At 32.2% G+C, this 15,494-nt stretch overlaps 1 protein-coding gene across 2 annotated transcripts in view; it reads left to right on the top strand.

The window, feature by feature from the left end:
• LOC113399604 (complexin) overlaps nt 1-15,494 on the top strand; it is a 294,863-nt gene that overhangs the window by 236,665 nt on the left and 42,704 nt on the right. Inside the window, exon 1 of one of the 2 annotated variants that reach the window (XM_026638772.2) lies at nt 10,724-10,992. The exons of the other annotated variant lie outside the window; for it this stretch is intronic. Within the exon in view, the coding sequence (XP_026494557.1) occupies nt 10,980-10,992 (13 nt within the window). The 5' untranslated portion in view covers nt 10,724-10,979. Of the gene's footprint in view, nt 1-10,723; nt 10,993-15,494 lie in introns of those variants that run through there. 2 annotated transcript variants of the gene reach the window in all.

Here is a 15,494-nt window from a genome sequence, read left to right as displayed (position 1 = left end):
CCTATAGTAAACCGGCTGTGTGGGCACACACCACGAATTTGATATAAAACTGAATGTTTTAAAATGACACATAAGCCTCAACTCACTCCTTAAAAGCAGCAAGTTAGACTAAATTAGATTAAGGCCTAAGCACTTATGTTAAAACTTATTTTTAATTGATGAAAGATGATTGTCAAATGTGATCTCATGATAGTAACCACCATCGCCCATATAAATCGGCGCTGTAAAAGATATTTAACATACCTTATATATTTATATATTATACTTGTTGACTTCCAGTCAGGATATATTACATACATATATAATTTTATTTAACTAAGCAATTACTGAATAACAGCTGAGTTACTTGCCGGTTCATCACGGTAGTATCTGAATTCCGAACCGGTGGTAGCTTCACTTAATATAGTTTGTTAAATGACGATTCAAAAGTGCTTTTAAAAGTCTACTCGAATAAAGTATATTTTGATTTTTTTTACAAATTATGCGCCCCCAACCTTGGTAACTTAGAATTTAAATTCACTAGTGCTTCCAATTAGACACTGGTTGGCAATACTGAATATCACTAGTTAGCGATCTATACAGATGAGCTTGAACAAAGCCTCACCCGAATCAACAACTACAGCATAAACTTATTTATTCACAAAAGGTTAATGGCACATTTTTAAAAATTACATAAAAATATGACTCAGTTTTGTACGACTACGAGGTACCCAATATTTCAAAGTCCAACTTCAAATAGACTTATAAGAGTACTAGTTTCTGTGCGGGGTTTCGCCAGCGTCTGGGGAAGCCTTACCCTATGTCGTATTCCGTACCCTTGACAAAGTGTATACATGCATGCGTATACTAGGTGCCCCTGACATAAACTCATAATTATTAATAGTATGGAAGCGTATTGCATTAATATTATTATTTAGGATTGTAATTACAATACATATATACTTTCTCTGTCGTTCTTTAGGTTAACAACTACACAGATATCCGGACAGCAGATTGTGAAACGACTAACGGATAATTAAAATCATTGAGGGCTACTATACCCTTTGAATCGTAAGTATGGGTTCTAGAGATGTGTGCGAAAGCTTAATTAGTATGTGGAACATCTCAGTACTAACGACGCTTGAAATGTTAAGAACATGACTCGTATTTCATTTGTTAAACCGAAAACAATTAATTTTACTTAATTCATATTTGATATCATAAAGTGACGCATGCGTCCTACTGTGTATGTGTGTGTAGGTATGGGTTAATGATGCCAGACCGGCTTAGCTATTCATTTAAAAGGAAAAAAAATGTGATTATTCTTTGGGAGTTTACATTTAACACTGTGACATTACGATTTAAAAGCACTTTTAGAACCTACTTGAATAAAGAATGTTTTGATTTTCTTATACGTTTCATCATTTGAAATGTTTCCATATGTAATGTTTCTACCACGTAGTTCACTCAACACCGTGAATAAGGTATATGATCTATTTTTTTTATTTATCGCATCGTATCTTTTTTCTAGATAAATAAAATAAATACGACAGTTTTATATATATATATTTTTATATAAGCACACTCAATTCAACAAATTCACTTAACTCTTAATTCTTTTGAAAACTAAATAGCAATTAAGGATATAAATAATTAATAATTAAATAAAGACAAACAAAAGGTAATTGATTATGAATAATAAAAAAATGAAATAATAAATTGCCGGTACTAAATCTACAGTCCAACATCCAAGCTTTTAATATGACCATTCAAAAATGCTCGTAAGAGCCTAAACACTCGAGTCAACAAAACTTCTTTCAAATCGTTCTAAATAGAAGCGTTCATAAATATTTTCTACGCTATGTTAGACCTGAACATTTACACGTGTCGGGTCTTCCACCTGACTGATACCTCATGTTTGTTGCCGTCAAACGAGATTTATGCGGATACGGAGGCTGTGATTTAGGTTAGTGATTGATTATGGTGATCGAAGTTGCATTTGAAATATTGCTTTTGTTTAAATTCGCTCCGTTTTAGTTTCCTCGGACGTAAAGAAGCGTCATGCATATTTATGTATGTTAAGGTTGTTAGAATAAGGTCAGCGAGATTTAGTCTCTGATGCTAAGATTGTTCCGGTGAATAAAGAAAAACGTTTCCCTGTAATATCATCTGTAACTATCGCTTTGAATGAGTATAAAACGCACCCGTTGTCTTGTTATACGCTGTAATCGTTTATTAAACGTGAATTTCATCAAAATCTGTGCATTCGTTTGTAGTCTTGTCGTTTGCTTATAAGGCCACTGAACCCGAACACCTAGACTCGAGTTCTGAATCGGACTAATAATACTTATTGCGTTTTTTAATCATAAATATTTTAACGAACTTCTTCGATGGCTTCTTATTGTGTCTGAATTATTTTAGCCCATTGGACGAATTTAACTGGTGCCATGGGCCTGATGTAAAAATTATTAACTATTGCAACCAACCTTGGGAAATAAGACATTATATTTCTTTTGCCTTTCCACTGGCTCACCGATCTTTCAAACCGGAACAAATTAGCACTAAGCTTATTTATTTTACGGTAGAATGTGGAATCTCTGAAGAGTGAAAATATCTGAATACCCAGAGAGGCTTGCAAGAAGCACTACCACCAAGTAAATTTGAATTGGATTTTAATCATGAGAAAAAAAGAGTTCATCTGTATTTATCGGAAGCATTACTGAAATGTCACCGACTAGTGAGGTCAGCCATCGTATCCGAAATATTATTTTGACTGAAATTACAACAATATTATAAACACGAATAGGTTAGATCCTAAACGCTTTTACTGACAGAAACCGAAAGCGAATTCAGTGAGATAATTGAAATGCCATAAATCCGCGAAGCAGACGAAATAGCGGATATTTGGTAACTATAATACAGTAAATTTATCGTATCCTCGGAGTCGGATAGGGCGGAAATTATATAACTGTTCAGAAGAATTCTTCGGGATATTTCGTGAACGAAAAAGATAGGTTTGAAAAATGTCAAATCGAAGCCAACAGTATAGTTCTGTGTTATAACAAAAGTTATCAACGTCATTAGTCCAAACAATAAAAAAACGTTAAGTTAGTCATCGTGGCAAAGTTAATGAATGCGATACTTCGTGTGAATTCTTATCTGTTAAACGACTGTACTCGAAGGTCTTCATAACACGGATTTTTATGCAATTCTAATTAACAACAATATATTTTTACGGAAAAGAAAGGAAAATTTGATCATTTTGAAATAAAAAAAATATCATTATTATAAAAATATATATATTTAAGAGTCGGTTGATGCACTGGCACTTCTTATAGAAACAAATATCATCGTCAAGAACTGATTTTCAATGGAAAAATATTTACAAAAATCCCAATCAAAGCAATATAGTTACAAATCTTTACAAACTTTAATTTCAATTATATCTGTATTTTGACGACCTCCGTGGTCGAGTAGTGTGTACACCGGTTTTCATGGGTACGCCACTCCGAGGTCCCGGGCTCGATTCCCGGCCGAGTCACTGTAGAAAAAGTTCATTAGTTTTCTATGTTGTCTTGGGTCTGGGTGTATGTGGTACCGTCGTTACTTCTGATTTGCCATAACACAAGTGCTTTAGCTACTTACATTGGGATCAGAGTAATGTATGTGATGTTGTCCAATATTGAATAATTAATTAATTATATGCGTAAACCTTTAAACATAATAGAATAAAAGATACATCAAAAGAAAGCCCTTACATCTGTGGTTATTTTATTAGTTACCAAAAATATCGTGAACAAAATCACAGTCAACCGAATTTACAAATTTATTACAAAAAGCAACCGTAAGAACCTCCATTAAACATCCAATAAAAGTCCATTGCAGATAATATACATACGTTGAATAGTAAATACATACTGTGTGATATATTTCATTCAATCGTATAATTAGATGGGCGTGAGTTTCTGATCCAAATTCATTTAATAAATAAACCAGAGAACGCTTTCAACGCGGTCTATCAATGAATTAGTGAAAGTTTTCTTGGATCGAACGTCGCTTGTACCAAGTTAGCAGCGAATTTAGCTTTGAGACAACCTCTCTATTGGATTAAGTATTTTTGATTACAAATTAGATATCATTTAATATGTATTGCGATAGTTTTTTCTAATAATTCATGACGCTAGCCAAAATATAATAATATATTTTCCCTGATTGTACTGTATTGACTATATGACTTAAGAATTAAGAATTCCTTCCTTTTTGAAGTCGTTTAAAAATTGGCACGTCACAATAAATATTTTATGAATTTAATTTTTAATTTACTTAATATATTATAATCTTGAATTATTTTATAAATACCTTACATTTCACTAACCTATTGTGTGATAGCAAATAAAAATCTCATTTCTAATGTTATATATTACAAAGATATCAACTATTTTATAGATATATAATTAATTATCAAATTAAGGTAAATAATTATAAAAGATTATCGTACCATGTTATTTTAATATATTTTATAAGCCTTAAATAAGTTATAGTTATTGGGAAATAGGTTAATATTTATATGGAGATTTACTGGCCGTTTAATTCAATCTAAACATAAGTTATTGTGACACAAACAATTACACGATTCAACATGGTTACCGGAAGTCGCCTTCGTCTGTCACTTACACTGGTGAAGTGACGATAAAAAGGGTCACTCGAGGTAGTGCGGTTAACTTACGGATTTAATATTAAATGATTTCATTGCAAGAAATATTTTGCGAATTTCCATAAAATTTAATACAAATTTCATTTATCGAATAATATTACGAAAAAGGTGAAACAGTACAAAACAATAATGTATTGGTATTTTTTTTTTTATGATTATAAAGTTTTTATCTTTGTCATCCAATTCTGATATACAAACTAACAGTCAACTAACTCATTAGAAAGTCGATTAAGAAACAATTGCAAAATTTACCTTCACAGACATTCCTCGAAGCGAGCTTACAAGAACATAAACGTGAAAAATGGCACAGGCATAAAAATTTTGAAAAAAGAATTTAAAAAATCCAACCACAGTTAAATAAGTATACTTTTAGAAAACAAAACATCTTTGCAAAAAGGCACAATGGTTTATAATATTAACGCTTAGAGTCAGTTATTTGAATTAAAATAGTGCACGAAACGCTTAATCCGACTGGTATTGCACTTCACTGGCGCGGAAATTAAAACCGCGTCTGGCTGTCACTTGCACTGGCTCAAAGTGACCCTAGAAAATAGCCACTCGAACTGATAGTGCAATTGACTCAGGGATTGACTGTATTGAATGTACGCTAATTCGATATCAAGATGGTTCGCCTTTTAACTCAATATTTGCGAGTGCAATTCTATTAGGGGAGTAAATGCATTTATTTGCTTAGACCTGGTGGCGACATTCTATGTTTACGGAGTTTTTGCATTAAGATAGTTAAAAGGTGTCTGCGAGAATTTAAAATAAAATGTTTTTTTAAATAAAATGTTAGCTGCTAAAATACAATATTATATTCACGGAATAGTCAAACAACAAAGTTTGTTAGACTTTAATTGTGAACTACAAGAATAAGCAGAATGTTGTATCAGAGTAGGTTAACTATGTAATATCAATTTTAAGATTATTTTTAAGACTTCATTCAAATTCGGTGGAACGAGTGAACGGAGCTGAATGAAATTTTACACAAAGATAGATTATAGTCTGAATTCGAACATAGATAATTTTTATCCCAGAAAAATATACCTTACACTTCTCACACCACACGAGCGGGTGAATCCCCGTTCAGAAACAAGTCATCATATATTTTAAAACAAAAACCATTATAACCTTAAAGCGAACTCGTATTCATTTCGTTCCAAACATTTTAATGAACATATTCAAATAAACAATAATTAACGCACAATAACACAAAGCGTTCTAAGCCCGTGCTGTGAAGAAAATCACGAAAAATTCCGACATTTTCCTAATTACAAACCCAAACAAACCATTAACACTTATCACGGTAGAGTAGGAGAGAGGGTATAAGAAAACGTATACCGAAACCACTTGCTCCGTCACCTAACACCTAAACGGGTAGGGTTGTCGGATCGGGAAACAATATAATAGTTTTTCAGGTTTCCAAATTCAATTAATGACTTGGCGAGTGTTGTAATTTAATAAAATTTACAAAAAAAGTTTTAGTGTAACTTTAAAATTATAAACGCCCGACAATGATTTATTTCTTTACTTATAATTATATATTATGTAACAAATATTCTGTCTCAACCAAATATATAGTTAGTCGGCCGGCTTTAAGACGTTTAGATTCAAATAAAAATAACACAACGAAACATTCATTTTTATATTTAAGGATTTGAGAAGAATATCAAGGCGAATAATCCGTATTAGTACTAAAATTAAATGTATTGACCTTTTAGATAATGTAAGGATAAATCTCTATGCGTTCCAACCCTGGTCCATCTCAGGCCCCTCGCTAAGTACATCAAATGAATTGTAAATGAAATAAGCGGCGAGTGCCGCTATCACGCCAGTTTTATGTGCATGCCGTCTTACATTGGACCAGACATATGTATGAAGGTAACATTTGACTTTAAAAGATAGAAAAGTTAACACTTTAATTTAATTCTATGAGAGCATCTGTAATCATAAGTAATTTGATTTTAGTACAATACCAACCAATACTATTCAGGTTTACTTTTATCCAGATATATAAAATATGTTTCAAGTGCTCGATTAGTTTTTCGAAATAGTTTTTCTATCGTTGCCACGCGTGGGAACACTCATAATAGACTTAAAAGGCATATATTGCTTTCATAATATATTTTTTATAATAAAAATCAGGTTTACATATAAAAGTAAAAAGTAATATGATGATTATAATTTTAATTTCAAGCCTTTCATTCACAAGAAAAACTATACTTGATGACATATATAACCTTTCTTTTAAATAAAAAAAAAATCGTTGTAATAAAAAAGTTAATAATCTAATGATGAAATACTTACACAAAACGTAATTGTATAATTATTACTTAATATAAATTAATTTGTCTATTAACTGAAACAAATATTTTCTTGTGTAGGAAGCGTAGCGTATTTAACGTAGAAGCTCTACGATTCGTAGAAGTACATCTACGATACCGTACCTCGTAGACGATTGAAACTTTATTTTGTTTTTTCATACTTTATATTTATATCGTTTTATTATTTCAGGTAAATTTGATACACTGACTGACTTAAAGGTAATTTAGCGGTAATTTATGAAGATTGGCGATGGATTTGTAATTTAAGATTTAACATGAAGTTTATAATATAAGAATATTTGTAAAGTTATAAAAATATTAAAAGACGAGGTATATAATAACGATATAATCAAATAAATAATAAATATTTATATTTTATTTAAAAAAATACTCACTGAGTTAACCTGCCTGAGAACATTCGCAGTTAATATAATATTATATCTTGTCGCATCGAAAGCGCTTCGTTGTTTTTTATTTATTTCTTTATTTGAAGACATTACATATCCAATTATTGACATTTTATATCCAATTTATTGTAAGATATCAATTTAAATAAATATAAAACAATAGAAGATATGCGAAAAAACTAATAAGAATCTCCACCAAAACCGGTTCATTCTTAATATTACACTCACGTAAGCTCTCCTTATACCACTAAAAGCCTTTATTCAACATAAAAACCAAGTGAGATAGTAGCAGAAAAAGTAATAGTTACGAAAGAGGCAGATATATTTGTTAAAAAGGAAAATGGACCAAAAAGGTTTTAGCTGTTAATCTTTGAAAAATATCGTTGTTATTATTATAAGTTGAAACCACGACTTCGGTAGCTTGGACTTGGATAAAGAGATTCTCGAAAACCCCCGGGAACTATTACATTTTTTTTATAGTTCGCAAATCTGACAACAGTTGCTTAATCAAGATTGTACAAAACCACACAGTTAAATTGACATAAAACCAAAAAATCTTAATACATCTCCCTTTACAAACACTTTTGAATAGTAATATTACAGATTAATAAAATTTATATGTAAAGCAATCAGTGGTCTGGAATCCAGATTCTACCGACATGAATCGAACGTCTAACGAATTCGTTACAGGTACATATATGTATTATTTCCAAGTATTTACATAAAAGCTTTGGCGTAATAATTATACTCGTTACAATACGAATACAAATCGAATATATCGAAAATTAATAGCAATAATTCTTATTTATTACTTAAATGGGTATAAAAGAGATTATCAGAAATCAATTTCCAATTTTTAAATAACTTTCAATAGTTCTCTCGTTTATCTTTTATAAATAGATATACATGCAAAACGGCAAAATAAAATTTCCATATTGGAATAGATTTTAATATGCTGAGATGGTCATACACAGACAGACTTCCGACTCCCGCTTGGCTCTTTTACTGATCTCTAATATTAGGATTCCTCACGCAACTCAACTATCCAGCGCCGTGTTTGGTTAATTTGAATATTATATTAAAATGCCGCAAGTTCATAACACGGAAGAGAGATAACTCTTTAATAAATGAATTCTTTCAATGTTATCTCGTTCTTAATATATATTCATGTCATTATTTTAACAATTGTCTCTTTATTTTAATATTATATATCATTTAAAATGCAATGTACTTATAGTTTTGTACACGTACAATCTAAAGCAAATTGACTTGAATTTTTTTGATTAATTATGTTGTTATGTTACAAGAATATTCAAAAATTTTTTAGTCACGTATATCTGCAGTAAAATTCTGTTAATAGAGAATTATGGAGAAATATTAACTTTATTTAACTAAAGATTCCTGGATTTAGGCTCGAGTTCCGGCAAAAAAAACGATGCGAATTTCTTTCTGTTTCTTCTCGCTGGAGGCTGCTCTCCGAAACGGTGATAGAGTTGAAATATTGACGATTCAAAAATACTGTTAAGTTAACTCGCGAATTCGCAAGGTTCTCTTGTTCTAGCCCCTAGATTCTAGACTTATATTTTTTTAAATGTATAAAAACTTAAAACACATAAAACTTGCATAAAATTCGATCAAGCTAAACGAAATTTTCGAGTTACTTTTTTACAATTCGTGTTATTCTCAGCAATAAAGAAAAACGCCGTACGAATCGTGACTTAGAAGCAATTCAGAGATATTCCAGCTGTCTATCCGTAGTGAAGCAGTGTAAAATCGAAATCTATTTCTTGAAAACAAAAGAGAACTACTTCTCAGCCTTTTTATTCATAATAGATTGGCAGACTGGCAAATTGACATTGGCACCGTCAGAAATATTAACCATCCCTTACATTGCCAATGCACCACCAACCTTGAGAATTATGATATGGGCCTTGTGTCTGTAGTTACACTGACTCACTTAAGTTGGGAGCAATTATAATTTAAAGTCCAATAAATGTATGGCAAACTTATGCTTAACATTCATGTATATAACAATGATCTTGAATCAATATACAGACATAAATCATAAAAAAAATAACTTATATCGGGCTAGTTGACATATAAGGTAATAGAGATGAAATGTTCTACTGATGGGGTGAGGCCTCCTGCCTTTTCAAGAAGGTAAAACATGCGGACAGTAAAATATCACAAATATATTTATATTAAATATATTTGATTCTGGTTTTTTAAAATTGCAACATTCCTTCTTTAACTCCCGACAGACGTGGTCAGCCTTTGAAACCATTCCAGAACGATTTCTTTGAAACGATTCAAAGCATAGAGTCGTATTATGTATGTAATTTGACTAAAAATAATGTCTATAACAAAATTATTCCTCAATTTAACATTCGCAATTTATATTTCAAATAATACTGTACGTCTGTTTGAAAGTATTATAGCGTTGGTTTTTATTTGGCTGAATGTCATAAGGCATTCCGTAAGTGTAAATAATTGATTATCTATCAATATTAATTATTTAGTAGACTAGTTCTAAATAGTTGTTTGGGTTTATGCAATTGCAACAGAATCAGACGACTGTATGTATATACGTAATAAATGTAATTATCCTCGAACCATTTTAACTTGATAGGTTTATAATAGTAGTCAAAATATAGTTCATCTTAAATACTACTTAAAGAAAACCTGGAGCTAGTTTTTAACGAAGTTAATTTGAACCAACAATACGCGTATGTTTCTGTCAAATGCAAGGTATAATAATAAATTACTTAATGCATCGACCTATAAAAGATTTAACACACTCACACACGCACCAGGCCACGCCTCCCTGTCGGCGACCCCTTTGTTCTTACGTCAACATGCGCAAAACGGTCGACCAACGCCTATGTGTGCGTTAAGGGGGAATGAAATATACAGCCAATTTTTCTTACTTACTTACTCTTTTATTTATCAGAATCATTGTATTGGCGATCGAATGGTTTTAAAAAGGATCTTTTTTATCTCCTGAAATTACCTTTTTCATTATGCGAGATAAAACATAGATAAAGTACCAGGATTTCATAAACGCCCGAGAGATTTTGCATCAAGAATATTTCTCGTACAAAGCGATATCGACAATTACAATCATTATAGACACAAATTGACGGGAACCAACTTTTCCTTCCCCATTACAGATTGACAATAGCTCCTCCATTTCCCTTTGCACCCACTTAAGCGGGTGAGTGTGAGTGAGGGGTGTCAGTACGCTTGCGTCTGTGAGCGTGCGCCCCGCACTGCATGGCATAAATAGGGACGCATAAGGGTATCAGAAGCATTGGCCTACCGCCATCCGCGACGGAAGGTCGTCTCGTGTTCACAATGTAATTTCTCGTTTACTCCTACTTCTTTCTGCTCTCCTAGTACTAGTTAACGATACGTATCATGTATTCTCTATAGAAATAAAAAATTGGTGCTCAAATTCAGAAACAAAAAAAGATATTTTTATATAGAAGCTTTGTTATGGCGATCTGATAGGATTAGGGTTGTAGTCAATTTATTGAAGAAAGTGAAAACGTCAAGATGAACTTCATAGGTAAGTGAAAATTTTATCTTGAGTATTTCCTTCGAACGGATCTCAGTTCGAGAATATTTGCGGTAATTTTTAATTCGAACACTGCGTCAATCTGAGCCGTGCTGTACGCACTAGTGCGAATTTAATTTCGACACGAAATTTTCACATTCAATTTAGGAAATTAAACTTTATATGAACCAATTCGATATTAAAATTACACTGCGGTTTTCCCATACATTTTCATTATAAATTACGTTATGTATTTCAAGTTGTATTAATACGTTCATTTTCCGCGAATGTTTTGTAAAGCAGTTTAATGCGTAATATCTGCCTTTATATTATGATATTATTTGTCTTTAATAATCGGCTTATAAAACTATTATTCCTTCCATTGAATATAAAGTTAATTTGAGCTGTCGTTTTATTAAAACCATGGTTTCAACTTAATTTTACCTTAAGCACGGCTATTGTCCTATTTAAAGTCATGAATGATAATTCATATTCTTAGCAACACATTAAGGTCTCGGTCTTATATTTAAATTAATTAAACTTCATATTCGTCCTTACCAGCCCTCTCCTAGAGCACACCACTAAGCAGATTTTTTTTTCCAACCGGCAACCAGAATATTTCATGTTTCTTTACTCAAACTATCCTGAAGACGTCTCCCGTTTGCCAAAACTCTCCATGCAGAAGCTCGTCCATCCCATTGGTTATAGTTTCTGCTACATTTCGATTTTTAAATGTCTAAATACAACTAGTATGAACCGTGCGACAGAAGTTACAAGAACTGAAGTATCAGAACATGAGCAATCTAACATTAACCCTGTATAGATTCGTACATCGCCGATGGTTTTGTCGATATACCCAAACTTATATCTGATAACAAATAAAAAAACTATTCGATTTTATTTAACAAACGATATACACAAACGGTCTCCTTTATAAATTTTGCTTCGCGATTGTTTAGTTAAACGTTGATGTATATCATTCTGTGAGAATTAATTTTATATCAACGAAAAGACGACGCAGTTTAGAGTAAATAATTACCAACAAGGAGTTACTGTCACTTTACACTACACATCGAAAGTTGGCAGTTAGAGCAAACGCCTTCACGATTTTGTAACATTTTTAAAAATGGAATCGATAATATTTCATTGATATAATTTATCTGTTATATATTTTTTGTAATAAATAATATATTCTTTTCGTAACAATGAAATGTTTCAGTCACATGAATCCCACGTAATAGCTGGTTAAGTAATGAACTATGGTCCATTTAACTTGTAGCCTGAACTCGTTCGCTGTAACCTGCATAGCCTATTTGGCACTCTGCCAGAAGGGTTAGCGAGCCTTGGAATCGTTACATTATTATATGTAAGGGATTGTGACCTTTATTTTGTTTAAGTAAGAATTATAATTGATTGACGCTAGCCGGAATTACTTTTAATATATTCGAATAAAATAAAACAAATGTTTGCATTTCTAAAATTATAATTTTATGTAACAATTTGTTTTACGTTTACCATACTGCGTTATGCATATATAATTGTTACGATATTTTGTGATGGCTTTGGGAACTTTGGTCTGTTTAATGAGAAGAAAAGTATAGAAGATATTTAAGTAAAAGGCAAAAGTAAAAAGTAAAAGACGTGAATAAAGATCATAGATATACGTATATAGATAATGAGATTGAAGGACATATTAAGTATTACATCCGTTATGCTTATCATTACACTGGCTCACTAACCATTCGAACCGGATCACATTAATACAGAGTAAGCATTGCTGTTTGGTAATACAATATTGATGAATATATGGCACCTCTAGACATAAAATCCTACCACCACATACATTTATTTAATTACTAAAAAGTAAATTCATTCATTAAAGTATTACTTTTATTTAGATCTTCATCTTTATTAGTAAATGAGACGTACATATCGGTTTGTATAAAACTTATATTACAAATTCTAGAGCGTTTCGGAGAAGGTTTTAAAATATCATAAGCTTTGCAGTTTTACTCGATCTACACAATAAAATATTATCGATGTGAGGAGCGTGTATTTCATGTCCTTGTACAAAATAAATTACTTATTCATAACTACAAATTCTCTTCACAAGAAGCGCTTCACAGTACACGCGGATTGAATTACAACAATAGTTAGTATTATAGTATTCATTCTTTACATGGAATATTTCTGTGTTTCTTTCCGTCACAATTTTAAGTGACACAACAATGCTGTCTCGGTCTTTGCTTAAGATTTCGGTCTTTTGTCAAATGTCAGCTCGAGTGAAGTTATTTGAGACTTTATTTTATGAATAGTATGTTGTGGGCCGCGATTGCTTAGTGGTTGGGCCACGTGAATGTTGACCGAAGCAACGCTGAAATTTCATGTACTTAATTGTAGCACGTGTAGCCATCAATCCGCATTAGAGCAGCGTTGTGTCAGAAGCTCCAAGCCTTCTCCTGAAGGGAATAATATATATGTTTCGATTAAAAAACCGACTTTAAATCATACTCTGAGATAGAGTATAATATACTTCAAAATGAAATGGGAGCAATCGGGAAGTATATTGTCTGAAACAAAGAATAATCATTTTCCAAATGGAGATAACGTCCTTAGTATATGAAGTCGGTTATATATATAAAAAATTTCCTTGCCTACCAGCTCACTTACAAATTCCAACATATATAGAAGCATGACAATAGTAAAGAACAATGTCTCGATTGTCTGTCTATAGTATAATATTACGTTAATGTTTTAAAAGCCAAAGTTCGTGTAATTACTTACTAATCACGCTCGAACAATTATACAGGTTTTAATGATATTTGACAAATAAAGAAATTGTGCCGTGGAATTGGATACAGGAGGCGTGTTATTTATTATTCAAATAATTTCTCTGAAACAATTCCCATGAAATGAGCAAGTCAAATATCATATTAGTTTAATTAGATTATCCACCAATCAGGATTAGAGCAGCGACATGGAATAAGCTCCAATACCTTGTGAAGAGAAAAGGAGGTCAGAGCCCAACAGTGGGACTCAACTGTTGCTTTATTAAGTAGATGAATACAAAGTACTACATTATATGTGTACTCCTCGGCTATAAGGTATTGATGTAATGGTAAAATAATAAGAGCAAGAATCGAACCAGTGACCTCTGACGCATGCGGCCCGGTTTCTCAACAATAAATACGCTAGTCAGCCAAAACTGCGCTTGTGACGGTAGTTAATAATTTAGACACTGGCATCAAGCCAGATTCTGGATATGTACGTTCACAAGCAATATAGAAGCTAGATGTAGGGTAATTTAATTTTTTCTCACGAACAACGCTTCTTTAAATAAAGATAGAAAAATGTCGGATACGTTTGTCTGGAATAACTTGTTCTGGTTCTGACTCGTACTCGGTTTTTAGTTTAAAATCGTGACAAATAAATATTTTTCTTTTCAATCGGTGACCGATTCCGGCCAAAGTGGCCAAGAGAGACGAGCCAACTACGAGGAATATATAACGCTGCACTCTCTATTCATTCACTCCCATAGTTTTATGGGACTTCATAAAATCAAAATATAGTTTATTCGAGTAGGCTTTTACAAGCACTTTTGAATTGTCATTTAACAAGCTATATTAAGTGAAGCTATTACCGGTTCAGAATGTAGATTCTACCGAGAAAAACCGGCAAGAAACTCAGTAGTTACTCTTTTTCAACATTTAAAAATACAGTCATGTTAGTTAAATACAATTATATATGTATGTAATATATCCTGCCTGGAAGCCAACGAGTATTAACTCCACGCTTTTTTATCGTCTATATAATTATGGACAAAGTCCAGGTAACGGAATAACAGCTTCACGAGTTTACAAAATTTACAAACTTAGGCTGTTTTAGAAACTGTTTAATGGCATGATGTGTGTGTGACCTCAAGAGCTAGGCAATCTTTTTAATTCACATTAATGGTAAAGGCAGATTAATAAATGTGCTTTGGGAAGTTATATTCTCCATTCCTCACATTGCCAATATGCTGCCAACTGTATATTAAAATCATTTGTGTCTGTAGTTACTTTTAATATCACATTACAGCAATAAATAACCATTTGTATCGGAAGCTACTGGTAATAACTTACAGTACAATAGTTTTACATTACGTTTGATAGTCTGTGAGGAAATAAATACAACGGCTACATAACTCTACGAATCTACAAAGCGAGACGGTGACCATAGACTATACTTAGAAAAAAAAATCAATCAAAGAGGTAGACCCTGCAATAAGGCTCCACACAAACAAGCCTCTAAACACAAAAAAAAACTCATTATAAAGAACGTAAATCTAAGAAAGATCCTTTAATAGAAACCGTCACAAATCTTTCTTAACGTTTATAGTGCGAGAGTGACCATTATATAAATCCTTTCTTTGTCACTTGTATTGTATTAGAGAAGGACAGATGGATGGCTAAAAGGAGTACAGCGATTTGCTTTCAGACGGACATGGATTAATCCACTCTGCCCTCCACAAGTGC

Source organism: Vanessa tameamea, chromosome 24, assembly GCF_037043105.1.
Source record: "Vanessa tameamea isolate UH-Manoa-2023 chromosome 24, ilVanTame1 primary haplotype, whole genome shotgun sequence".
Classification (NCBI taxonomy): Eukaryota; Metazoa; Arthropoda; class Insecta; order Lepidoptera; family Nymphalidae; genus Vanessa; species Vanessa tameamea.
This window is presented reverse-complemented; position numbering and strand designations above follow the sequence as displayed.